The sequence below is a fragment of the Peromyscus maniculatus genome, chromosome 2 (assembly GCF_049852395.1).
Source record: "Peromyscus maniculatus bairdii isolate BWxNUB_F1_BW_parent chromosome 2, HU_Pman_BW_mat_3.1, whole genome shotgun sequence".
Taxonomy (NCBI): Eukaryota; Metazoa; Chordata; class Mammalia; order Rodentia; family Cricetidae; genus Peromyscus; species Peromyscus maniculatus.
The window spans coordinates 173,468,352-173,495,853 of NC_134853.1; the positions used below are offsets into that span (position 1 = coordinate 173,468,352).

Consider the following 27,502-nt stretch of genomic DNA (forward strand, 5'->3'; position numbering starts at 1 on the left):
TAGGGGCATTGGGGAATGTAGTCGGGGTGTTGTGTGCTCCCCTTCCCCCACCTCCCCCCAGTCTAAGTCGTCTCAGACTATATTTCCCAGTCAGGGCTCCAAGCACAACCCAGCTGCCTGGAGAAAATCCTGGACGAACGCAATGGGGTGAGCTGGTCGCTAGGAGTTGTAGTTTTTCTTCTAAGACACCCGCCTACGCCTGGGGGGGCGGAGGGCGGAGGGTGAGGGGGGGCGGAGGTAGCGGGGGTGGACCAGAGACTACAAGTCCCAGGGAGCGCTGGCGGCGTGCGCTAGGCGGCCTGTACGAAAGAGGAACCCGCCTAGTGCATGGTGAGTGAGGGCCCTGGTCCGACTAAGGCTGAGTCTGCAACTACGCGATAAAGGCCGCCCGGCTCCGAGTCGCTCATGGTCCAGCGGGACAGTGACCACCGTCTCGCTGCCATGTTGTCAGTGGTGCAGCGGTACGGGAGGAGCCGGGAGCGGAGCGTGGTGGTTGTGCGAATGGACAGATGAGGGAGGGGAAGTTGTGAGGGAAAAATAAACCGCCGGCAGCACGGCGGTGCGCTGGAGCAGAGCAGGATGTGGGAGGTGTGGGACTTCGTTGGTCTGTCGGTGTCAGGAAACGGTCGAGGTCCTGCCACAGGATGTGGTCTTCTTGAGGACTTTGCTGTGCGTACCAGTTAATCAGCGTGATAAATTTCCTACTGCATTCCGTCCTTTGGCCTTTGCAGTTTCTCCCTCCAACTTTATTCTTAGTTAATTCTCAACTCAGTAGGCATGTTAAATTTAAAGGCATCAAACTTGGCCCAGTATTTTGTTTTTGTTGTTTTGAGACAGGGCCATGTAGCCCCTGCAAACCTAAAACTTGGCATCATCCTGCTTCTATTGGCCCATAATCTTGTGTTTCTTAGTATTACTACAGTGTACAGACAAGGCAGAACAGAGATCATTTCATTTTTCCCCACCTCAGTGCTGGTGGTGGGTGTGGGGCTGGAGGATGTGGGTAGGGAGCTGAAAACAGGGCCTCTCACACTTTAGGCCCTTGCTGTTCAGCCCCTGCTTTTTCTCTATCATCCTGCAGAAATCCATGGCTTGGCTTCCCCTGGTTGATCTAGGTCACAAAAATAGTGTGATGGTGGGTACACTTAAGAGTCACACAATACTTTGAGTACTTTTTATTTTTTATTTATTTATTTATTTATTTATTTATTTATTTATTTATTTATTTATTTATTTATTTTTTTACTGACCCTGAAGCTTGTAGAAGGAACTACAGATCTGGATTATGCAGATAGTTTCTTTTCTTGACTTACATATCCTGGCCTTAATAGTCTTTCCCAATGCAAAGCAAGCACATATCTTGATGAACTTAAGTTCATCTTAGGCAAGCTCGTTTGTCCACTGGCAGCATCTGTCACAAACACCTCTCAGAACTGGCTTGCATCTATTCTCCATGTTAATTTGGATCTATAAGATAACTCGTTTAAAGAACATTGCTACCAGGCAGTGGTGGCATACACCTTTAATCCTATCAGTCAGGAGACAGAGGCAGGCACATCTCTGAGTTCCAAGCCCCAAGACAGCCAGGGCTACACAGAAAAACCCTGTCTTGAAAAACCAAAATAATAATGCTGCTGCTGCTGCTAAGTATTGCTTAGGGGCTGGAGAAATGGCTTAGTGGTTAAGAATAAGTATTCAGCAAAAAATGTGAGTTCTAGTTCTAGCACCCATGTCTAGGAGCTCACAACCGCCTGTAACTTCAACTTCAGAGGATCCAACTCCTTCTGGCCTCCATTAACACCTGCATTTATGTTTATAAATATATATACATATAATTATGTAATCAAAATATCTTTAAGAAACTATATGCTGGAGAAGATGGCTCAGAAACTAAGAGCACTTGCTGCTCTTGCAGAAGACCAAGGATGAGTTCCTAAACACCTACATAGTGCCTACAATCATCTGTAACTCCAGTTCCAGGGGATCTGGTACCCTCTGGCCCTCTGCAGGTACCAGTCACCCATGAGTAGACCAGGCTGTTCTCAAACCCAGAAATCCACCTACCTCTGCCTCCAGAGTGGGATTAAAGGCCTGTACCACCACTCTTCGTACTTCTTCATTTTTTATTTTTGTGGGCTCACTGCATTCAATTAATGCTGCCTGTTGGAATTTTAACTGATCTTGTTGTTGGCTTGATCTTATACAAGTAGTCATAGTTTCAGTGAGTTCATGTGTGCAATAATTGTATCATGTCCAGAAGACAGCAATTTACAACTTTATTCTCCATCCTCCAGCTTTTAAATTCTTTCTGTCCTCTCTTCCACAGTCTTCCCTGAGCCTTGGAGAGGGGAGGGTTGAAATAGATGTCCTATTTAGGGCTGAGCATACTTATTCTCAGTTCTTCAACCACCAGCTAAGTTATCTTTTTACTTATTTATTTATCTATTTATTTATTGAGACAGGATCTGGCCTTGAACTCACAGAGATCTTCCTGCCTTTGCCTCCCAAGTACTGGGATTAAAGGTGTGTACCACTATACCTGGCCTAGATTATCTTTTAAAGGAGAATACAATAGTGTGTGACATTTTAATCTTTGGCATATGTCAGAATGTTATGTCACTACCCTGGGCCAGATGTATTCTATTCTTTTGATCTGGATGCCTAAGGAGGGACAGGATATTTTATTTTCCTTTCTGGTATTACCAGGGAAATGGAGTGTAGTCGGACTTTCCTTTGAGCTACCAGAGTTTGGCCTATAGCTTATGCTTATTTCTAACTAGTTCTTATAACTTAAATTAACTCATTTCTATTAATCTACATCCTGCCACGTGGCTTGTGTCTGTTACCTCTCCTGTACATCCTGCTTCTGCATCTGGCTGGTGACTCCACTTTTCTTCTTCCCAGAGTCCTCTCTGTCCCCAGAAGTCCCATCTAACCTCTTCCTGCCTAGCTATAGGCCATTCAGCTCTTTATTAAACCAATCAGAAGATGCCTTGGCAAAGATACATCTTCACAGTATAAACAAATATTTTATAATAACATTTCTCACTTTTTTGTCTAAATAAAAAGGAATAGGTGTAACTTGTAACATAGTAAAACTATATATAATAACAGTTCTCAGGTAAGAATTACGTTTACAAAGTCCAGTCCATTTGTACTTGGCAATTTTGGAGAAAATACTCTAATCTATTCTATCTTGATGAATCCAATGTTTTATACCTAAACCACTTTCTATCATAACTTGTATTACCACCCTAAAAATATCATTTAGCCCTTAAACATCTTTTTATATAAACAACTTAAGCTTTTATGTTTCTCACCCTTATGCACTTTACACCTCTTTTGTGAGTTTCTTTTCTGAATTTGGTAACAAGGAAAACTGTAACTATAACTGTTAGTCTTCAATCCCATCAGAGGCCTGAGAAGGATATACTATTACCTGAGTAAGCAGGAAGTGCAGAGCAAACAACTTCCAAAACTATAGAAACGACAGAGACATCTGGCTGTCTGGACAGTCAACCAAGGTTTCTCTGCAACGTTGGGGCATCCATCTTCAGCCTATAGGCCTAAAATATATGACAGATTTTTTTTTGTGAAACAGGAATTTTGAAGGACTGTGCTACCTTGTCTCGGCAAAGTTCTGCAGTCACCTTTTTTTGTACCGTTTGTCCAATTTGGACAGTATACTGTCAGTAGCCAAGGCAAGAGCAGTTTCTTCCCAGTGGATAACTTTGCCACAATGAAAGCAAACTCCATAGGGAGTTTCTTTGATACCCACCGTCTTTTCTGAAGTAGATTGGTGCTACCAGGAGCAGTTTGTGTCTCATTGTCATAAAAAGCCTTATGGCATTATAACATCTTAAATGTGATATTTTGTAGATCTCTGAAGTGTTTGAAGACCATCTGTCTATCTAAAATATATCTCTGTTTGACCTTGAAAACATACCTAACATGGCCATAAACTTGATTGTTACAGATGATTAACCACTAACCTACATTTCTTAATTATCTTAGACAGTTTCTAATAATAGCCTTTAAGGACTAGAACTTTATATTACATTTTAAAATGAGCTGCATATGTACAATAACTTAAGAGTAGAAACATATACAGTATGTTCTAACAAAAGTAACCTTAAATTTGTATCTGTATACAAAAATCCATACCTATGTGAAAGTTTTTGAGACTAGTAGTTTTTTTTTTTAAGTTTGAAAGTAGATTCAATAATCTACCCTTTTATCCTATCATTTCTGTATCTCCCCTTTTTCTCTTCAGAAAGATTTCTGACTCTAATCTCCTTTGTTCAGTTTTTTTTTCTGACTGTGACCAAAATTAATTTGTAACCAACCCCCCTAAACAATGACAAACCCTTCATAAATCACTGAATGACCAAAACCCACCCACACCACTTCTCTAGACTGCTTCTTGTTGTCTGGAGGTGACAGCATTTCTAGAGGACCCTTAGAAAATTGTGATAATGGTCAAGTCCTGGGAGAGACAGCTGTATTATTTTTTGTTTAGTCTCCTTGTGATAGGAAAATGTAGAGCTTATCTGAAGTCTTGGCTGGAATAGTCTTTGAGGCTGGACCATCTGAGCTGGCAGCTTTGAAATCTGGGTGTAGATTTTTGAGGAAACTGTAACTGAGGCATTCTGAGAAGCCGGAACATTTGGGCTACTTGTCTTTATTTGTGTCTGGTCCTTTTGTTCTGAAAACAAACTTTTAAAGGTTAATACATATCTGTATTAACACAAGTATGGAATGTGCAGTGTGTACAAGTCAGCTAAAGATGATTTGTTTTATGTTTGAGCAAGTAAAAGACATCTGTCAACTTTCTAAGTCCATTTGGACTATATAACCAAACTGTTAGGAGGACTCTATAGCCAACAAGATTTATCATGTCTCATCCAGTTTCAGAGCTGTTCCCACGCAGAGGGATCAGCTTACATGTCACCTGTCCTATAGTCTTTTTTTTTGGCTTCCTCCCCCATGTCTGTAGCCAAGAACCTCAGGAGGTCACCCCCAATCAAACCTGATCTCTATTAACTTTGAACCATAACTTTTTGTTTCCTGTAGAAACAAAGACATAACATCTCCTTCAACGCAACATATTTTCTGACTTCCATTTTGAAGTTAAGACAGTCTTAAAATGTATAGGTTGGTTTAATTCAGCAGTCCATTCCACAATCCACTGTCTCTCAGCAGCAGCTGTTCTCTGTTCATTGGAATTCAAAAAATTTAAAATTAACAAAGCACCATACAGGGTCCAGGTGCCTGTGCATTTTCCATTCTATGTGGCTTATTCTTGTTATATTACTTTACTCTTTCTTTAAAGACTTTACTTTGTTATTTTTAAACTTTTTTTCTATGACTGTCTATACCTGTTTTTTCACTGTATCAGTTTAAAGGTTTTATCGGTTTGGACAGCTTTACTGTGCATCTGCAGCCTTCTCTGACCACATGAGCCAAGTCTTAAACCTGCCTTGCAGCTCTGCACATGGCACTGTGGCCAGGAGCCGTGTCTTTGTAGGCCATGGCTTGCCTGAGAGACTGTGGGACTAGGAAGCTGTGTCTGGCTCCAAATTTGTGTGTTGGAACTTTTTTTTTTTTTTAAGCTTTCTCAAGTCCTATGTGGAAATACTTCCCCCCATGTTGAATGCCATATGTATTTTTTTGTATTTTTTGTCGGCATCGTTGGCTCCCCAATAATGACATGGAGGCTTATTAATTATGAAAGCTCAGCTTAGGCTTAGGCTTGTTTCTAACTAGCTCTTATAACTTAGATTAACCCAGTTCTATTAATCTATGTCCTGCCATGTAGCTCATGGCTATTACCTCTCCTCTTGCACATCCTGCTTCCTCTGCATCTGGCTGGCTACTCTGCCTTTCTTCTTCCCAGAGTCCTCTCTGTCCCTCGAAATTCCACCTAACCTCTTCCTGCCTAGCTGTAGGCCAACTCTTTATCAAATCAATCAGAAGGCACCTTGGCAAAGACACATCTTCACAGTGTAAATAAATATTCCACAACAGAGGGATCTATCCTCAATGGCCTCAATTCAAAAGAAAATCAGTTTAAAAGTCATAATGTAATACTTAAAGAGTTTGAGGCCAGCCTGAAATACATAAGACCACACACACACACACACACACAGTGCTAGGTGTGGTTAATAAGCACATGCTTATAATTCCAGCACTTGGGAGGCAGAGGCAGGAGTTGAAGTTGAAGGCCAACCTGGTCTACATAGCCTGAACTTCATAATGAGACCCTAATCCAAAAAGCAAAAAGGTGGTGGGGAGATAGCTCAGGTGAAAGTGCCTGCAGAAGAAGCATAAGGATCTGAGTTTGTATCCACAGCACCCACATAAATGTGAGGAAGGGAGACAGATGGATTCTTTTTTTTTTTTTTTTTTTGTTTGTTTGTTTTTTGAGACAGTTTCTCTGTAACAGTCCTGGCTGTCCTGGATCTTGCTCTGTAGATCAGGCACTAGCCTTGAACTCACAGAGATCTGCCTGGCTCTGCCTCCCAAGTGGTCATGTGACACCACTGCCGGACCAAGACAGATGGATTCTTGAGCTCATTGACTAGTCAGCTTTAGCTAAATCATTGAGCTCCAGGTTCAATGAAAGAACCTGTCTCAAAAAATACAGTGGATGAAGACTGGTTAGATGGTTTAGTGCGTAAAGTGACTGTGTAAGCCTGAGAACCTGAGTTCAGATTCCCAGCACCCATGTAAAAGCCAGATGCTGTGACATGTATCTCTAATCCCAATTTGGGTGGGTAGGGGGGAAACAGGCAGATCTCAGGGGCTTGATGGCCATCCAGCAAAAGTAATGAGGTCCAGATTCAGTAAATATCCTGTCTCAAAAAATATGGTGGAGGGCCTGGCATGGTGGCATATCTTTAGTCCCAGCACCTGGAAAGCAGTGGCAGGAAGATCTCTGTGAGTTTGAGGCCAGCTGGTCTACATAGCTAGTTATATGACAGCCAGGACTACATAGAGAGACCCTATCTAGAAAAAAAAAAAAAAAGGTGGAGAATGATAGAGGAGATACCTGTCATCCATCTCTGAGTATCACATGTGTATCCATGGGTGAGTGAACACATGTGCACATATACACATGCACCACACAAAACACCAAAATAAGGTGGAGCAGGAATAAAGAAGACAATGTTGACTTCTGGCCTATATACACTTCTAAACGTGTATACACCACACACAACAGAAAAGAATAAGTATCAGTGAGATGGCTCAGTAACTAAAGGCACTTGCCACCAAGCCTCACAAAGCTGAGTGTAGTTCTCAGGATCCACATAGTGAAAGAAGAGAACTGATTCCCACAAGTTGTCTTCTGACTTCCATGCATGCCATAGTAGGTATATGTGTATATAATCACATAAGCAAATAAAAGTTTATACAGAACTCTGAGCTAATGGGATAAAGGGGTTTACAGCCAAGGCTGACAACCTGGGTTTGATCTCTGGAACCCCGTGGTGAAAGAAGACAGTTGTTCTCTGACCTCCACATACATGCTATAGCATGCGTTTCATGATGTATGCATACTCATGTGCACACACACACAAAGTGAATGAAGAAGTACATGTTAAAGAACTGCCATATCTTACTAATTGGAAGACAATCCAATTAAAACAGGTGTGAAATGATACTTCAATAGTGAATTTTGACATGTGACTAAACGCTAGTCAGGGAAATGCTGACAATGAGATACCACTACGTGCCCACCAGTACATTACCAGATACTGGTGAAGATGCAAAGCCTTTTGAGTTCATCTGATCTGCTGGTGGGAAAGTAAAGAGATACTGCTATATGGAAAAAAGTTTGACAGGTTAAACACACCTCTGATGCAATACAAAGTCCTTGGTTATTTACCTATGAGAAATAGAAATACAGGTTCACATAGTGTGTGCTCAAGGACCTATGATTTCCAAAATAGTAGAATCAGCTAGGAACCTGTCAGCAGGTGATAGGTAAAGGAAATGAGGTATAGCCACATAACAATAACATAGTAATGAACAGAACACACATAATACAGTACATCTAAAGTCCTTGGTGCTGAATGAAAGGAACCATTTATATTGTATATTCCATTTTTATGAAATTATAGACTTCTTTGCAGTGACAAGGCCAGCTTAGTTGCCTGGGGATAAAGGTTGAGGATGGGGGGATTCATAGAAGGCTCCGATAATAACTTTTTTGGTGTAGTGGTGGCCTCCTAGGTACACAGTTTTCCAGAACTCCCTGACTTGTCTATTTTAAATGGATGTGGTTTATTGTGTGCAAATTATGCTTCAATAAAGTTGACCAAGTAGCAAATGGCAGTGTTGATTGAAATGTATGGCTTCTTCTTCTTCTTTTTTTTTTTTTTTTTACTTGACCTGGACCTAGGGATGCTCTTCTCAGAATGAGCAGAAGGGTCCTTAACAATTTGGAGTTTTCCTCCAGGACAGAGAAATATGGTCTTTGGTGAGCAAACCTTAAATTCACGGAAAAGTTAAAATTTAATTACAATCTATAGTTAAGGGGTAGCCACACTATGATATGAATATGTCTCTAAGAAGATTTCACACCTTAGAAAGAGAAGTTAAGTCAAGCACAGAACATTTTGAAACTCAGCATGCATTATTAAAACAAAGAAAAATCATGTACTAATAATGAGTGCCAGAAAGGTTCTGGATCAGCTTCCCAGGTGACTCCTGTAAGCTGAGCACTACCTCTCCCCCCTGCAGTGTGGTCATTTTCCTGATAGTCGTGGCTTAAATCCAATATAAAATGAATTATGGTACAGACTCCCACTTTCCCTCCTGATAGGACAGGGGCCTATGTCATCCTGAACTTTCACCTCCATGGGTCACATAGATCCACATAATCCTTTCCCTCAAGTGGGGCTTCCCACCACCCCTAGGCCAGAAAGTGTATGTAGTTCCTCATTTTTAGCCTCACACTGAAGTGTCTCTGTGTTCTCTCAGAGTCTTCTCAGAAGTGAAGCTCAGGCCGCTATTGCACAGAGCTGGAGATGCCCAGCTTGCCTGCTCTTTCATTGCTGCAGTGGCCTCTGCAAAGTAAAAAGTCTTCATAGAGGTAACATACATTTATTGATTTATTATTTATTTAGTATTATTATTTGAGACAGGACCGCATGGTATCTCAGATTGGTCTTGAATTTACTATGTAGCTATATTACTTTTGATCCTCTTGTCTCCAGCCCCTAAATGTTTGGATTACAGGTGTATATCACCATGCCAGGTTATGCCAAGCCTACAAGTGCTTTACCAACTGAGCTGCATCCTGAGTCTCTTAAGAGGCAACATTATTTGTTTGTTTAAAGATTTATTTATTTTTCAGCTGAAGAGATAGCTCAGAGGTTAAGAGCACTGGCTGTTCTTCCAGAGGTCCTGAGTTCAAGTTGCAGGATCCATAAGGTGGCTCACAACCATCTATAATGAGATTTGGTGCCCTCTTCTGGCCTGCAGGCATACATGTAGGCAGAACACTGTTTACATAATAAATAAATCTTTAAAAAGAAAAAGATTCATTTATTTTTATTTTATGTGTTTGGGTGTTTTGCCTGCTTATATGTCTGTTCACCACATGTGTCCTCAGAGGCCAGAAGAGGATGCCAGATCCCCTGGAATTGGAGTTACAGCCATGTGGGTGATAGGAATTGAACCTAGGTCTTCTGGAAATACAGCCAATATCTCTCCAGGTCTGTTTTTTGTTTGTTTCTTTTTTTCTTTCTTTTATTATTTTTTTTTATTAAGAAATCTTTTATTCATTTTACATACCACCTACAGATCCCCCTCTCTTCCCTCCTTCAGTCCTCTCCCAGCCTCCTCCTCAACTCACCCCCCCCCCCCCCATTCTCTCCTCTGAAAAGTTAAGGCCTCCTATGGGAAGCCAATAAAGACTGGTACATTCAGTTGAGGCAGGTCCAAGCCCCTCCCCCTTCATCAAGGCTGTGCAAGGTATCCCACCATAAGTAATGAGCTCCAAAAAGCCAGCTTGAGCACCAGGCATGGATCCTACTGCCCGGGGGCCTGTTAAGCAGATCAAGCTACACAACTGTCTCCATTATGCAGAGGGCCTAGTTCAGTCCCATGGAGGCTCCACAACTGTTTGTCTAAAGTTCATGAATTCCCACTAGCTTGGTTCAGTTGTCTCTGTAGGTTTCCCCATCATGATCTTGATGCCCCTCGCTCACAGAATCCCTCTTCCCCTGCTTTTATTTTTTTGAGACAGGGTCTTGCTATGTAGTTCTAGTTGGCCTAGAACTCACTAGGTAGACCAACTTGGCTTCAAACTGATGGAGATCCACCACACCCAGCTAACTTTTAAGAGGTAACCTTTATGGAAAAAAAAAATACTTTTCAAATCTTATTTTGGACTTTGATTGGTTTATAAGTATCACTTTATGAGTTAACATAAGTTTGTTGTAAAAGGGATTTCAGGGAGAGGGAGACTAGAGAGATGGCTTAGTGGTTAAGAGTACTTGCTTTTGCAAAGGACCCAGTTTGGGTTTCTAGCAATCACATGCCATCTCACAATTGTCTATAACTCCATTTCCATGAATCTGATGTCCTCTTCTGGACTCTGCAGGTACCAAGCACACATGTGATGCACATGCATGCATACAGTTAAAACATTCATAGACATAAAATAAAATAATTTTTGAAAAAAATTAAAAGGGATGGGGATGTAGCTCAGTTGATAGAATGCCTACCTAGTGTGCACAAAGCCTTGGGTTCAGTCTACAGCCCTGCCATAAGTCAAGCTTGATACTGCACATCTGTAATCACAGCACTCGGTGGTAGAGGCAAGAGATGAGAGAGATGGAGAGATGACTCAGCAGTTAAAGAGCACTGGCTGCTCTTCCAGAGGACCTGTGTTCTGTTCCCAGCACCCACATGGCAGCTTACAACTGTAACTGTTAGAATCTGTAACTCTAGTTCCAGTAGATTTGATGTCCTCTTCTGGCCTCTGCAGGTACCAGGCAGCTCTTGGTATGCAGACAAACACTCATATACATAAAACTTTTAAAAGTTAAAAAAAACAAAAAAACAAAACTAGTATTGGTACAGATCAAGATCAAAATCAATCACGATACATGAAACCTTTATCCCCCAACAGGAAAAAAATTATTAAAAACTGTACACATGATATTACCTCAAGGCTCTGTGGGAGATGCATGTTTTCTTCTAGTTATATTAAAAATGAAACATATAAGCACTAAGCGAGCAGTTTTCAAGCACCAGGTGTTCTATGGTTTAAATCTTGTTGCAATATTTGTGCTCCTTTTTGGTCTCTAGATCCTTCCTCTTGTTACTACTCTTTTTTTTTTTTTTTTTGAGACAGGGTTTCTCTGTGTAGCCCTGGCTGTCCTGGAACTCAGAGATTCACCTGCCTCTACCTCCTGAATGCTCAGATTAAAGGTGTGTGCCACCATGCCTGGCTTGTGACTACATTTTTAAGCTTGGGTATTACTCTGGACTGTGGTTTTACAGCCTCTTGTTTCCCCAAGTTCATTAAGGCAGAACACTGTATCACTGAAAATTCCCAGTGAACTCATCTCCACCCCAAACCCCTAGCTACCCACAAGGAAACCAAATCTTGTTAGTAGTGTTTAAGATGTGATTAGGGCTTCACTGGGACAGTGTGTCTGCATCCTGGGAAATCAGAGGTACAGTGGTCTTGCTTTCAGAATCCTGACAGCATGATGTTATTGGAAGGAGCACCAGGTCATCCCTCTCAATCAAGGCTCTGCCCACCTGTCATGATTCTTGAGTTTTGGGCCTTAAAACTATAGTGTGCTGGCCTATGAGCTCCTTACAGTCCTAGTTATGCTAACCACTGATCCCCAAGTAGTGAGGAGCTGATGTCTGTAGGTCTCCCTGGAGGGGCAGGTAAGAGTGCTTTGACTGCATCACTGCTTCCTTGAAAGGCTGCCCTACCCTTTCTATTAAAGCCCTACCCTCCCAGCCTTGGTCCTGCCCTCTCAGTTACCCCCTCTTAGCCCCACCCAACCTTACCAGTACCTCCTCCCTGCACACTGTTCTGTCTTACAGATCTCCCTGTCAGCTCCCCAGCATGACACTGCAGTGTCTCATACTCCTGGCTGGCCTCTTGATGGGAGGCATGAGCAAGTCTACAGAAAGCAAGGTGGGTAATCCTGTGCCCACTGGTGAGAAATTGAAGCCTCCTCAAAGGCAATGGATCCTCGCCCCATAAGAATTTCAGTCTTTGAACTTAAGGTTCACTGATGTTAGCCTATCCTTGGTAGAATCCCCTTGGAGTCTACTGCTAGTGTTGGAAATGCCTACACTCTGCCCATCATCTATTTTGTTCTGCTTTCTAGAAGTTTCTCTGCCAGACCTACTTATTGCTATAGCTGACCTAGAATCTCTGCAGAATCACCCTCCAGAACTACCTGCTCAGTTGTTGCTTACTCAGGAGAATTAATGAACACATGGTCAGGCATCCTGGCTCCCATCAGAAGTAGTTGAACAAAGGCAGTGACACTCCAGGGGTTGAGCTTTGATATCTGGAATTGGGGTGACATTATTCTCTCCAATCCAGGCAGGATGGGAGCCTCACTGGTTGGGAGTGATGGTATGGGTAATCCCTTACTAACTTGGCCAAGGGTAATGAAAGGGATGGCTTATGCACTGGGCCTTCATCTTTCCCAAGGTGGTATGATACTCCCCTTTGTCCCTGTTATCCTTTAGACATTCCTTACTATTAACCAAGCTCAGATCACAAGAAAAACCATAAATTTGTAGTCCTATCCCACAGGAGACTAAGGCAGTAGAATTGTGAGGTTTTTTTTTGTTTTGTTTTTTTGTTTTTTTGTTTTTTTTTTAAGACAAGGTTTCTCTGTAGCCGTGGCTGTTCTGGAACTCATTCTGTAGATCATGCTGGCCTTGAACTCACAGAGATCCACCTGTCTCTGCCTTCCAAGTGCTGGGATTAAAGGCATGTACCACCCCTGCCTGGCAGGATTGTACATTTAAGACCAGGCTGGCCTACATAATGGATACTTTTTTTTTTAGATAGGGTTTTTCTGTCTGTCCTGGAACTTGCTTTGTAGATTAGGCTAGCCTCAAACTCAGAGATCCGGAGTGCTGGGATCTAAAGGCATGTGCCACAACCTGGCTGGAACCCTGTCTTAAAAACAAACATAAACAGGGTCAACAAGATGGCTCAGCAGGTAAGAGCACATTCTACCAAGCCTGATGACTCTGAGTTTGGTCCCTGGAACTCACAGTTGAGGGACTCCTAAAAGTTGTCCTCTGACCTCCATGTACATGCTCATACTCATATATACACACAATAATAATAAATAAATAAAGCTGAGTGTCATGGCACTTGCCTTTAATCCCAGCACTTGGTAGGCAGAGGCAGGTGGATCTCTATGAGTTTGACACCACCCTGGCCTACACAGTGAGTTTCAGGCCAGCCAAAACTACATAACGAAACCCTGTCTCAGAATAAAGCAAAAATAATAATAAATAAAATTTAGAAATTAAAAACAGAGAAAAGACAAACTTAATATAAGTTTTACATTTCTTGACTGCTTTTATAAAGAAATGAGGGCACCTGTATATTAATGTTAGGGTTTGGGAGAAAAGGGATATTTTTAAGGAAGTGTGATTGGACAGAAGGTGTGATCTGATGGTCATTAACTAGGGACCTAGCCAGACTGCTATTCAGAGTTTTGTCCCTATGGCTTCAGAGACAAGGGCCTACCCTTTCAATACAGGGAGGCACTGCTCTATGAGGACCTTACTTAGCCTTTCCTTGCAGGTAAAGGGCAGGAGATAGTCAAAGACTTCCTTTGAGCTCTCTCCAGTGTCAAAAGTATTCTATTTTAGGGCAGTTTGTTCTGTGCCACACCATGCCAGGCTGTCCAAGGCCTAGGCCCCAGGCTAATTCACACTAATTCATTAGTTCTTACCCTTCCTGGCCTTTCTGGGTATCTGGTGTTGGACACACTTAGCCAGATTCTAGCCTTATACTTGGTGACTTATTCAGTCATCAAATATTCACTGGTCACAGGCTCTGCATAGTCTAGACTTGGAGCCAGTGGGAAAAGGACCTATTGATTAGTGAGTCATGTGATGTGACAGTAGTATAGTCCAGGTGCTTGTAGAAATAGCCCCAAAGGGAGATAGCCCCAACTCTACCAGTAACTTCCAGGTTTGGTCTCTATGTTTAGGGCTGGAGTTTTTCCTGTGCTTTGCCAATATGAACTGCAGTAGGAGTGGAGTAGGAATACTCACTTATTGAAGGGATGTCACTTGACCCTAGAGAGTTTTGGAGCTATGGTTAATGAGAAAGATAGGGCCCTGTTATGACCAATGCTATCCTTGGCATGAGCTAGGTACTTACCAACCTGTCTCACTGATGTCTCTCCTCTAGGCCCAGCAACCTGAGTGTTGCATGGATGTGGTAGACTTCAATGCTACCTGCCCAGGCACAGGCCTGTGTGGCCCAGGTAAGCATCATTGTTGCAAGTAGATAGGAGACTAGTCACGCCCCCCCCCTCCCCAGCATTCCTAGATATCTTTTATTCTTTAGTGACAAGACAGCTGAGGGAATGGAGGAACTTGGGGCAGCACAGACTGGCATTGTGCAAAGGAGGCCTACCTGGGTTTCCTTCTTGAGCAACCTAACCACACCCTTGTCTGGTCTAGGCAGGACCCTGTGGGGGATGTTCTGTAAAGGGTTGAGGCACAGGGAGAAAGAGGTTCAGAAGAGGAGGAGGCGGCACAGGGTTCAGAAGGAGACTAAGCCAGGATAGCACTTCCAGGAACTTAACAGCTCTTGGGGTATCCTTTTTTAAAAGATTTATTTATTTTTATTTTATGTGTGAGTGTTTGACTGTAGGTGTGCATGTGGACCACATGCACACCAGGTACCCTCAGAGGCCAGAAGAGGGTATCAGATCCTCTAGAACTGAAGTTTTGAATGATTGTGAGCTTCGGTGTGGGTTCTGGGAACCAAACCCAGGTCTTCTTCAAGAATAGCAAGTGCACTTAACTGCTGAGTCATCTCTCTAGTACCTCTGGAGGGAATTTTAACCCTGGAATATCCAGCAATGTCTGGAGGCATTTTTGGTCATCACAGCTGGTGCTAAATGAGTTGAGGAGAATGCTTCTAGCATCTGGAGGTGGAGGCCAGGGTGCTATTCACTAGCCTCAGTACACAAGATGACTCCACCACAGAGGATAATCCAGCCCCAATGGCAGCATGTCCCACAAAAGGTTCTAGGAGGCTATGAAGATAGGACTTTCTGGAGGCAGCTAACAGAGATTAGGGTTGCTGAGAGAAGGCAAATAGGAACATCTAGAAGAGGAAGACCCAAGTGAGATGATGCCAGGGCCACCCACTGTCTTAGCTGTCCTGAGGCAAGAAGAAATTGTGATAAAAAGGTGGTCAGTCTTGAGGGTGTGACTCTAGGCTGCTGTTTATTTTAGACTAGACTGGCCCAGAGCTGTCTCTTGCTTTGTCAAGAGGCAGCCCTTGGCACCTGTTCTGAGTTCCATTACAAGACAACTGCTCAGGAAAGCAGGTACTCCAAAACATTGATTCGGTGCAATGGGAAGAGGACATGGACAAGATTTTGAGGCTGGAAGGGAGGTCGGGATCAAAGATGAGTGTAGTGACATAGGAAGAGGGCATTGTTCTGTAGTGAGCAGAGAAAATATGAGGGTGCTATCTTAGGGTTTCTATTGCTGTGAAGAGACACTGTGACCATGGCAACTCTTAAAAAAGAAAACATTTAATTGGGGCTGGCTTACAGTTTCAGAGGTTTAGTCCATTTTCATCATGGTGAGACATGGCAGCATGCAGCCAGACATGGTGCTGGGGAAGTTGCTGAGAGTTCTACATCTTAATCTGCAAGCAACAGGAAGTGAACTGTGCCACACTGAGGGTAGCATGAACACAGGAGACCTCAAAGCCCATCCCCACAGTGACACATTCCTCCAACAAAGCCACACCTCTTAGTAATGCCGTTTCCTTTGGGAGCCATTTTCTTTCAAACTACTACAGATGCCAAAGGGCCTTCAGCCTTCTAACCTGAAGTTCTGGAAGTTGAACTTTCCTGGATTCTTTCACATCAACAGGAGTGCGTGGGACCTGGCATCTCATGGATTATAAACTGTCCATAAATGGCTCATTGGGTGCAGGCTACTATGCCACAGAGAGGCTGGAATAAGGAAAGATGCCAAGTCAGAATCTATAATCCAAGGTGGCTCTGGGAACAGGTACAGGGATGTAGATAACCATGTTTGTGTAGGGAGACATAGGAGCCCCATAGGCCTTCAGGGCTACCACATGTCTCTCTGGCCACACTCTTTCCCTGCATATAATTTAGCAACCCAGCAGAAGCCCATGATAGAGTCAAATGTGTCTCAACACAGGAAATGATAGTGAAAGGGATGATTCTGGGGAGAATCACTATGTAGCTCTGGCTGGCCTGGATTTCACTCTGATAGTCTCACTGAGATTATCACTCTTGGTGCTAGGTTTTGTACTGGGGACTCTATGTTCCTTGGTTTTGCCTTTAGTAGACACACATGCCTCTCATGAGATCTACTCATGCCTTGAATTGATAAGAGGAATAAAGCTAGGCCACTGTAGGAGACTTACTTTGAGCAGGAATCGTCCACCCAAGTAGAACTGAGCATTTGGACTTTGTTCCTGTGTGATTGTTTGCCCACAGCATTGGCAGAGCTGGAATGGGCTGATGTCCCTCTTAGACCATTTGCCCATTGCTGTTGATACTGTCTTTGCCATCACAGAAAGGCTTCTGTCTCACAACTCATCTGTTCAGATCAGACATTATAACCTTCATTATTAAGGTCCAGTGACCCATGGTTTAGCTCGACATGCTGCCCAATATCCAGCTTTGGCTTCTAGAACCCCATCAACATTTATGGAACATGTATGCCCATCTTCTGTGTTGGGGATGTTAGAAGTAAAGGTATAAGATGGCCTCCAGGATGCCCTGACCAGAGGGGAAACAGCTGTCCACAAATTACTAGCCAGTACAGGCTGGGTTGTGGTGGTATTGTGTTCCCCAAAATATTGTGTACCCTAATAAACTTAGCTGGGTCAGAGACAGAACAGCCACTAGATACAGAGGCTAGAAAATGGTGGCACTCACACCTTTAATCCTAGCACTCCAGAGGCAGAAATCCCTCTGGATCTCTGTGAGTTCAAAGCCAATTGGAAACAGCCAGGCATGGTGACTCACACCTTTAATCCCAAGAAGTGAGCCTTTATTCCCAGGGAGTGATGGCAAAAATAGAAAGATATATAAGGCGTGAAGACCAAAAACTAGCAGCATTTGGTTGGTTAAGCTTTTAGGCTTTGAGCAGCACAGTTCAGCTGAGAGCCATTGGGATGAGAACACAGAAGCTTCCAGTCTGAGGAAACAGGACCAGCTGAGGAACTGGCGAGGTGAGGTAGCTGTGGCTTGTTCTGCTTCTCTGATCTTCCCAGCATTCACCACAATATCTGGCTCCAGGTTTGATTTTATTTTTTTTTTTATTTTTATTTTTTATATTTAGCCAAGAATCTTTTTTTTTTGTGATATATATTTTTTATTTTACAATACCATTCAGTTCTACCAGGTTTGATTTTATTAATAAGAACTTTTTTTTTTTTTTTTTTGGTTTTTCGAGATAGGGTTTCTCTGTGTAGCTTTGCGCCTTTCCTGGGACTCACTTGGTAGTCCAGGCTGGCCTCGAACTCACAGAGATCCGCCTGCCTCTGCCTCCCAAGTGCTGGGATTAAAGGCGTGCGCCACCACCGCCCGGCTAATAAGAACTTTTAAGATTCATGCTATACTGGGTCACTCTCAGAATTGAAGGTATGGCTTTGGTCAGTGCCAATCTTGGGTAGAATTTGGCTTGATCCTGCTACATAGACCCTGGGAAATAGCACAGGGACACAAACAAACCTATGTGTACCTGCCCTGATGTAGAGGCCCAAGTGAGGGTACACTGCTGTATATAGGCAGCTACCTTGTATCCTGGAGGTTCTGGTGGATAAGGCTAGACCTTTGCATAGTATCTATTAATTTTAGCTTTCTGTCCTAAGCACCTCTGAATAGTCTCCTCAGGCATCCAGTAAAAGAAATGACTGCCTTAGTGATAGGTATCCACAGGAATTTGGTTGAGAGCTGTATGCTTTCTGTTGAGTTTATTTCTTTTTCTGGAATTGGAGCCTGTGCCCAGTTTTCCACATCATGTTAATGTTCCTGAGTTGAAAATTGCCAATTCATAATGCAGAAAAGCTTGAAGAAGACAGTGAGATGACTTTGACTTACTTTGGCTGAAAAACTCTCTCTTCTCCTCATGCAGGTTGCTACAGGCTCTGGAATGCAGATGGGAGTGCTAGCTGTGTCCGGTGCTGGAATGGGACCCTCCCCACATACAATGGCTCTGAGTGCAGAATTCGTATGTCTTCTCCAAGCTATCTACCCCAGTTCCCCTATACTTCACAAGGGTCCTCATGTCCAATTTGGGGAGAAACCAAGGGAACCACTGTATTTGTCCTCTCCAACGGCAGTACCTACCTTGCCCAGGAGTCTTGTCTATCAGTGAGCAGCCCCTTGGATCTCTCCCTGAGTGTTCTGTTCACTGAGGACAGCTGTGGGTGAGAACTGCTCCTTGCTTTCTCATCTCTAAACTGAGATGTCCCTTTAGGACTATATGTGGAGGCCTCAGTAGGGTCCTGGGCATGGCTCAGGCCTCCCCTCAGTTCTGCTCTCCCATAGTCACTGGCCGGGGCATGCAGTTTCCCATGAACAGAAGCACAGGGACACCTGGACAGCCACATTTTGGTAAGTCTCTTAGCTCATAAGTCCAGAATTGTGCCTCTGCTTATGACCTGGTGCTGGGGCTCATCATCAGAGCTGGTATTGGTACTAGTGCCAATCCTGAGCCACTGAGGCCACAGCAGACATATCCATGGTAAAGTATTTTTTGCAAGGAGCTGTGGTCAAAGAAAAGGTCTGGAGAGAGTCCAGCATCCTTTGGGGCTGGGGTCATTTGGCTTGGGTGTGGATACATGTTGGGATTCCATAGAATGAAGATATTTCATGGTCTCCAAAGAGCTTTAGTTAATAGCAGCCCTCACTACTACCCACTTATGCTTAGCCTTTGCCTCATTCCATGTCCACTCTGACCCCCAGGCCCTGGGGATTGCATTGCTCCTTCCCAACTTGCTCTCATAGGATATAGGCTGCTGATGAGACTGCAAACACGTGGGCCATACCTCCTGATATGTTTTCAAGGAAGGGACAGGCCCTATTTACATGATGTCCATATCTCCAGAGTCTTTAAGCCCACCTTAAATGAAGGCCTGGGGAGTAAAGAGTGGAAGAAAATGTGGGGTAGCAGTGTGGCTAGGCAAGCAAGAATGAGGACTGGGGTGGTGCTAGTAGAGAGAATATACCCAAGTCAGAGGAGCCACATAGATTAGGGAGCTAGACTGAACTCCAGTACAAGACTGCCTCTTCTGAGGTGACCCAATCACTTTAGGGACATATCATCCTGACCCTTATCCTTCAACAGTGATGGATCTTAGGCTTGGAGTCCTATTCTGAGAGGACTCAGTCCTTCCCATGGGTCTTAGAACCCATCCCTCCTCTCAACCAGAAATTGCACTTGAAGGTGCTAGCCTCAACAGTGGAAGTCCGCTGCACAGAACAGTGGTGTTTAGGGTAGGGGTAGTATAGACAGGACCTTAGGCACATCTTTTGCACAGTGCTAATGAGACAGAGCAAGATCCATGGAGTCTCAGTAAGAAAGATACTTTCCAAGGCTGAGTGGTGATGGCACACACCTTTATCCCAGCACTCCGGAGGCAGAGGCAGGTGGATCTCTGAGTTCATGGCCAGCCTGGCCTACAAAGCGAGTTCTAGGATAGCTAGGACTGTTATACAGAGAAACCCTGTCTCAAAAAACAAACAAAAAAGAGGATACTTCCCATAGCTGGCAGTTACACTGTCCGTCAAACTACTAGACCCCTAGCATGTCCTGACCACAAACAAATGGAGCTAAGTAGGAGGCAACTGCATGTATCAGAAGTGAGGTGCAGCAGAAGTACCTGCTGCCAAGGCTGGAGGCTTTGGTTCTCACTCCAAGAGGCTGAGGCCAATCTAATAGAGAGAGGAGCCTGGAATTAGCCAGGGCCAGGAGAGGGTGGGCAGTATAATGTCCCTGGTCTTGTGGCTAGGTGTGTTGGGCTTATGGAGGAGCCTGACATGTGGCTTGCTCTGACATGTGGCTGGTGCCTAGTATGGTGCTCAGGTATGTTTAGGAAATGGTGGAGCCCAGAGGTTAAGCAAGGCACACTGGTCATCCATCCCCCAAGACCTGGCTCTCCTGGCAGCTGTTGGTTTGCCTGCAGGGGCTCCTCATGTGGCAGCTTCCCTCTTCCTGGGGACACTCTTCATCAGCACAGGCCTCATCCTCTCTGTGGCTGGGTTCTTCTACCTCAAGCGCTCCAGTAAACTTCCTGAGGTTTTCTACAGGAAAGACAGAGGTAATTCCTTTTGTGGCTGAGTTTCTGCCTGCCTAGCCTCAGGGATACTGTCCAGAGCCTGTCCCCACAGGGCATAGGTAGTCCCCAGTACAGAGCAAGGTACAGGGTACAGAGCAGGCGCAGGGACTCCACTGTGTCCAGACTCCTGTGCTCACACTCACCCACACAGAGTGACTTTGGATGCTCTTATAGCTGAGAATATGAGGCTGGGCCCTGCTGCTTAGAGTCCCCAGGGTAAGAAATATGGCTGAGCAGCTGTCCTGGCTCCAGGTGCTCAGGGCACTCAGAGCTGAGGCAGCTGCTGGGCATCAGAGTGACATGCTATTTTTTTCCCTAGCCCCTGTCCTGCAGCCTGGTGAAACAGTAAGTAACCTACTCAACTAGGCTGAGCAACCTCGGCTGTGTGTACCTGTGCCAGGCCATCCAAGTCTCACTTTGCCTTTCTCTTTTCAAGGCTGCGATGGTCCCCCTGCCACAATCTTCAGGTACAGGCTGCAGCATGTTATGGGAGTTGGGTGGAAGGGCCCTACTGTGGACCAGTCTTCAAAGCCTATTCTATGGTTTTATCCCCAGATATAAAGGTCTTTCTTTGGGGCCTGACCTGCCTTCACACATTCTAAGTAGACTGTTCCATAAAGCAAGGACAAGGACAGGTGCTCAGCAGGCATTACTTTTCTTCTCCCTATCAACCCATATGGTTTCTATGCTGTCTCCCTTCCTCAGCATAGGGCCAGACTCCCTGCTTCTTCTTCAGTCATGTCTAAATTTAGTTCTGCTTGAGAGCTGCAAGGAACATGTCAATTCTTGAGCCTTTTCCTGCCAGGCCTATCTGAGCAGTTGTAACCCACTGTACAGAAGAGGCCATGAGCACAGGGGTTGACTGGCCCATGGTTACACAACCATAAGCCCAGAGCAGATTTACTTAACTTCTCTCCCCATCTCATTGTCCTCACTGTGCAGAGGTCTAGAATGGAGGACCAGTGACAGTGTTTTGAAGATAAAGTAGTTCCTTGATGAACCCTACCTTGTTCCAATTAATATCTGTCTCAAGTTCTTCAAAGCAGCCCTTCTTCCTGAGAACCTTACAGGTGTTGTCAGTGACCTGTACCACCATACAGCAAAATACACACACTAGCCACTTCAAGGAAAGCATATCCCTTGATAGTTCTTGGAGACCGAAGTTAGAAATCAAGATGTTGGGGTGAGAGACCTGCATTCTAAGGCCTGGTGGATGGGAAATCCCTCATGTCTCTTCCAACTCCTAGTGTCTCATACCTCCTGTGGCTTTGTGATCACATCATCCATGTCTCTCTTTCCCTCTGAAGAAAATAATAGTCATTGATTGGATTCAGAGCCCACCTGGTTAGTCTAGGATGATCTTACCTATCCTAATAGAATCACATCTGCACAGACCTTTTTTCAAATTAGGGTTATGTTCATAAGCTTCAAAACTCAGGGTGATCTCCTGTTTTCAGAGGATGCTAGCTAACTCCCTGTGGAGCATAATGCAGGTGTAGTCTATGCTTCTGTCTTAAGGAAGAGCTGGGCTCTGATCCAGGCCCAGGTACTAGGGTGTGGGATCTGGGGTTCTGATAGGAAACAGCTGAGCTCATGGGCACTTCCATCAGAAGAAACTGCCTTTGCACAAGTGGAGCCTAATGAGCATCATTTCCTTGTTAGAATAAACACCACACATGGGCTTTGTGCCCTGTGGCTGTTCACTATGCTCCTGAGAGCCTATGGTGCTGTCAAAGACCTGAACTTCACCTATTTCTGACTCAGCTTTATCTCTGACCCCTTTTCAGTGAGGAAGCCAAGATACATCAGACGTGAGCAGCACCCAGACAAGAATAGGGATCCTTCTGCCTTCTCCACAGTGGAGGCCCACATCAGCAACGTCTGACCTGGAAGTCACCTGATACTTTACAGCACAGCATTGGAGACCCAAGGCTCCCTCCCAACACACAAAGGGCCTCGGGCTTAAGATAGGCCAGAATTGGCTCCCAGTGACAGATATATACAAATGCTAAGGGGAGCTAACCTCCATGCCATGAGATCTTCTGTCCCACCCTTACTGTGTGGTTTAACAGGAGTAACCATCTGTTTGTGAGATCTGAGACTCAAGAGCAAGTCATATGGAGTCTGGGCCCCTCAGGAATCACAGCAAAGTTCCAGCATCTGTAACAGCTACAATACAGTCCTGATCCAAATGGTCAAAACTTCTGGAGGCCACCCAGTGGAACCCATGTTAGAAAGGACTCTTTCCATCACCACCAAGCTAAGAAGAATGAAACCAAGGCCTAGACAATGGAGAAAACAACCTGGAAACTGGTACCAGAGATAGGTTGCTCCAGTACTGGCCTGCTAATTTATCTGCTGACCTCCAAGGCATAGATTTCTGAAAGTTGCAGAATTGAGTGTCCTGGGTTTCCTGATTCCAGAGACCAGCAGAACCTAGTCTCCCAGGGACAGACTCCCAGCCAACTACCTTTCAGGCTGAGTACTCAAAGTAAAATGTTTAACCATAAGGCTTCCATACCTGAACACTTGTAGGTCACTTGTGTCATTGGGCTTGTGAGAGCATGCTGGTCAGTGGTCCTGTCTTTGCTATTGCAAGCCTCCAGAAGCAGTGCCTGTGAGCTACCAGTGTGGCTGGTGGCATTGGCCAGTAGCTCCTGTGGAAGAAGGTGCCCTGTTAACCAATGCCACCCTCCCTCTATGGGCCAAGGGTGCCTAGCATCTTCTTCAACATCTGGCCCACATCTGATCTTAATAACAGTGTTATGAGCTTACTTTCCAATACTTGAACCAGTGGCCAAGATAGCAGCAGTGATTTAAAGTTGGACCATTTAAACTAGACTAGATTTTCTCTCCTCTAGCCTTATTATCCCAAGGGTCATCTATTCAGTGTGTGGGGGCCAACTGCCCCATTGCCATGTTCAGGGGACAGGGAGTCAGGGATACAAAGAGGATACCCTCAGCAGGATCCAAAACCTGCCATCTGTTGTCTGGTGGGACTGAGTACAGCACAGTCCATCCCCACATGTGGCCTTGGCCTGTTCCACATATACTCTTCCCATATCCCTGAACACACAGAGATCTATGGGATTAAAGGTGTGTGCCACCACCACCACCACCACCACCACCACCACCACCACCACCACCACCACCACCACCACCACACTCTTGCTATGGCTCTAATAGCTCTGACCCCCGGGCAACTTTATTTATTAACATACATTCAAAATCACATTTCAGTACAATTAGATTACCACCACAACAGATATTTCACTAGGCTTTGTGGGGGCCACTGACAGTTTATGAATCTAAGTCACCCTTAGGGAAAGCAGGACCCTCTATGTTGGCCACTTGAGTCCAGCTTGGTGGTCCCATTTAAAGCCCATGGGTAGATGTGGAGATGTTTCTCTGCTGACTAGTGGAGGATCTAGATAATTAGAGCATAGGGATTCTAGAAGTCCTGCCTATGGTGGTTTGAATAAGGATGCTTTCGCATGGGCTTACATACTTGAATGCTTAGTCATCAGGGAGTGGCACTACTTGAGAGGGATTAGGAGGTGTGGCCTTGTTGGAGGAGGTATGTCACTGGAGGTGGGCTTTGGGGTTTTAAAAGCTCTAGCCAGGCCCAGTGACTTTCTCTTCCTGCTGCTGCCTGTGGATCTGGATATAGAACTCTGAGCTCCTTCTCTAGCACCATGTCTGTCTGTGTGCCACCATGTTTCTAGCCATGCTGGTAATGGACTAAACCTTTGAAACAGTAAGCAAGTCCCAATTAAATGCTTTCCTTAATAAGAGTTGCTGAGGTTATGGTGTCTCTTCACAGCAATAGAACACTGACTAAGACACTGCCCTTGCTTTCTAACTTCTGTAGCTATCTTTATACATTGGTTAGAGGGCTGTGGCCCAAGACATCTGCTGAAACCTGAAATGAGTTTGGCATCCAAAGAGCATCCCTCTGCCCTTGGCCGTATTTCAGAAAAGTACTGAGGAGTAAGATCCTATCAGGCTAAGGTATGGGTGTCCAGACTCAGATCCTTTGTTCTGAAACCAAAGACCTTGCTCTGGGGACAGGATGTGAAGTAGTGTAAGCAACAGGATGGAGTCTGACCCAGCATCATTTTTTTTTCAACAGCTTGACACCCTAGGGCCTAAAGCAGGGTTGGGTGTTCTAGTCAACATAAGTACCTTAAGGCCTAAGGTTCCCCAGTATGATTTCTTTCTTTCTTTCTTTCTTTTTTTTCTTTTTTCCAACCCCAGAATGATTTCTAATGAGAATTGGAAAAGGATGTTGGCAGCAACCAGGGAAGGCAGCATGAGAAAGTGGCTGCCAGTCTGGCTCCCTAGGGCCACAGATGGCTCCTCTCCCAGCTCATCCTAAGTAGCCAGTGCCCAAGCACTCCAAAATGGAAACCTCAGATTATTCCAGCCACCTTCATGTATCACCTGCTCCCCACCTCTCCTCTTTCTGATCCGCACACCCTCTTTCCTTCATTTACTCAATGATTTTTACTGGGCAGCACTGGAAGTGTTCCAAAGTCAGCCCATTAGGATGGGTGGGACAAGAAAGGACCTACAACAGCATTAGGAGGTAGGCCAGGCCAGAGACCCTAAGAGTAATAGGACAGGGTTGGTCCTGCATGGTCACAAGCACTGGAAGAACTGACATAGGACGAACCTCCAGATGGTCAGTACTAAGCAAGAGGCTTTCAGATAGGTCTTTGGGGATCTTGTCCTCATTGCTGGGTGCAGAAGGACACCATTGGTCAGACCATCTTATATCCAAACAATATGAGACCAGGTCTACATCCAGCTCTAAAAGATGGGGCAAAATGCCAAAAACAATGGTACTCCCTACCCCAGAATCTGCCTGTTCCATGTCAGCACCCATGTATACCTACTTCTGGGGAAACCAGTTTCTACTCAGCTAGCAGCTGAGGCCTTAGGAGGAATTCTGGTCGTAGGGCAGCCAGTACCAAATGAGAATATGCAGCCAGCCTCCCATATCAATTGTTTGGGGTTTGCAAAGATGATGAGTACCAGGCAGGCAGAGATGAGGGGTGAGCCCAAAACTGAGAATCTAAAAAAAAGTCCTAGTCTTAAAAGACCTCATGCACTAGCCATACCTTGTCTCCCAACAGTGCATCATGAGGCACTTTCAGCCAGGTCCATAGACTTGGTGGTGAGGACTGTCCTCGGGGTAGGTTTGGGGGCACTACTCAGAAGCTATGACCACTTTGGTACAAGGATGAGGTCATTAAGGGCCTCACCCAGAGAGGGAAGCCCTAGAACTGTGGGGCCCAGAGTGAGGAGATAGGAAATAAGGTTGGCCTTATGGACACATGCTAAAACAAATGCATACATGTGCTTAATGGTAGTAGTATATTGATGTGCACACACACACACACATTGACTTGGTTGGTGATTTCTGTCACTTGCCTGCTGGTTAGGATAGGGTCAAGATGGACCCCACTTACTGCCCTTGACAGTGTAGTCTGAGTTCTTACTATATTGGCTGGAACTCCTCCAAGACCTGGTCCCTCTGTCAGCAGGGAGTTGACTCCCCTGAGGTCAGGCCTGGGAGAAGGCCAAGGCTATGAGAAACCTGATAGATTCCTAAGGCCTCACAGCATATTTGCCTCTGGACATTGACTGTTCACTGGGTAGCCTTGGTGACCTCAGAGCTTAGATATCCCCAGGATCCCTCTGAAGATTGTTCCCAGAACATCTGAGACTCCAGCTTCCTAGAGGCAGCATGTGACACAGAGTCATACTCTATACAGAACACTTGGGCTGGGCCCTTAGCAGCTCTCCCTCAGCACACTCATGCCCTTTACAATCCTGGACCCTCCAAAGGGCTCCATCTCCCTCCTTAGGTACCCACATCCTCTCTGGACCTCCATTTTCCCTTGAGCCCCTAATTCCCTGAGCCCCATTTTTGATTACTAGTACTTATAGAATTAGTCAGGAGAGCCTCAATCCTTCCAGAGTTTAGGCTCCCTTCTTCTGATAAGACATTGTCCCCAGGTTCCCACAATCCCCCATATCTTAGCTCCTTTTGAAGTTAGCCTTGATCATAAAGACATCTAGGAGCAAAATTGTGGTAGCTTCTGGGGATCTGGACCATTGGGTGCTCAGTGGGTACTTTTGGTTGAGTACCTAAGAGCAACCATTCCTTCCACCATGATGAGATTCCTCCCAGCAACATACCCTCCCCATAGGCCTATCTCAGGACCTCACAATCCACTGTGCTTGGCCAGAAGACAACTAAACCTCAGGATAGGGAAGAACCTGGCCTGACCAAAGTGGGTGGAGAAGAGAAAAGACCACTGGGGTTATTGAGTCTGGTCATCAAGAAGATCTCAGCCCAATGGACCTGGGGCAGGCCAGAGGCTGCCTATACGACTGCTCAGTCTCTAGTCCATCCCATTCCAGTGTGGCACTTCCTGCCCCAACCCTAGATGCTCCTTGCCCACCAACTCTTCAACCAACACTTTCTTCTATTGTGTCACCTGGTCAAAGCTTCTTGAGATCCCATCTTTCCAAGAACACCTGAAGGCTAGAGGCTTCCTTCCTGAAGTATGGGACAAACGGTGCCCAAGCAGTATCCACAATCTATTGTAGCCAGCCTGGGTCCCTATTATTATTTTATTTTACTTATTTATTTATTGGTATTTTGAGACAGGGTTTCTTTGTGTAGCCCTGGCTGTCCTGGAACTTGCTCTGTAGACAAGGTTGGCCTCAAACTCACAGAGTTCCATCTCTGCCTTCTGAGTTTAAATTAAGGGATTAAAGGTGTGCACCACCTCAACCCATCATCTTTAATATTCTTAGCTTGGCCCACCATCTAGGCTGTTGCCCAGTCCTGCCTAGCCCTGATCTCTCACCCCTACTTCCTCGACTCCAGGACAAGGA

The 27,502-nt window shown here is 44.9% G+C and overlaps 1 protein-coding gene and 1 long non-coding RNA gene across 15 annotated transcripts in view; one reads left to right on the forward strand and one right to left on the reverse strand.

Annotated features, from left to right (window-relative positions):
* Nucleotides 1-23,116, forward strand: C2H1orf159 (chromosome 2 C1orf159 homolog). Of its 14 annotated transcripts, none has more exons than XM_076565932.1 (13): nucleotides 37-147; nucleotides 8,986-9,097; nucleotides 9,362-9,497; nucleotides 9,620-9,722; nucleotides 10,256-10,354; nucleotides 12,079-12,172; nucleotides 14,432-14,507; nucleotides 18,385-18,480; nucleotides 18,801-18,866; nucleotides 20,438-20,572; nucleotides 20,910-20,935; nucleotides 21,027-21,057; nucleotides 22,378-23,116. In XM_076565932.1, exons 5-13 carry the CDS (start codon nucleotides 10,320-10,322, stop codon nucleotides 22,473-22,475), a joined length of 657 nt encoding a protein of 218 aa, XP_076422047.1. In that variant the 5' UTR covers nucleotides 37-147; nucleotides 8,986-9,097; nucleotides 9,362-9,497; nucleotides 9,620-9,722; nucleotides 10,256-10,319; the 3' UTR covers nucleotides 22,476-23,116. The 14 variants fall into 14 exon arrangements, with proteins under 14 accessions (XP_076422048.1, XP_076422047.1, XP_042128292.1 ...); XM_076565931.1 differs by lacking the exon at nucleotides 37-147 and adding an exon at nucleotides 241-330; XM_042272358.2 differs by lacking the exon at nucleotides 9,362-9,497.
* The window catches only part of LOC143272085 (uncharacterized), an 11,371-nt gene continuing 2,077 nt past the window's right edge, over nucleotides 18,209-27,502 (reverse strand). Inside the window, exon 2 of the long non-coding RNA XR_013049536.1 lies at nucleotides 18,209-20,555. This is a non-coding gene — a long non-coding RNA (uncharacterized LOC143272085). The remainder of the gene's footprint in view (nucleotides 20,556-27,502) is intronic.

Excerpts from the sequence above, each read along its gene's own strand:
- C2H1orf159 (XM_076565932.1), top strand. The coding sequence starts at position 10,320 with ATGGAGATCCACCACACCCAGCTAACTTTTAAGAG. Across the intron at positions 18,481-18,800 it reads TGGCTCTGAGTGCAGAATTC|TCACTGGCCGGGGCATGCAG; the intron begins GTATGTCTTCTC and ends GCTCTCCCATAG. Across the intron at positions 20,936-21,026 it reads TCCTGCAGCCTGGTGAAACA|GCTGCGATGGTCCCCCTGCC; the intron begins GTAAGTAACCTA and ends TCTCTTTTCAAG.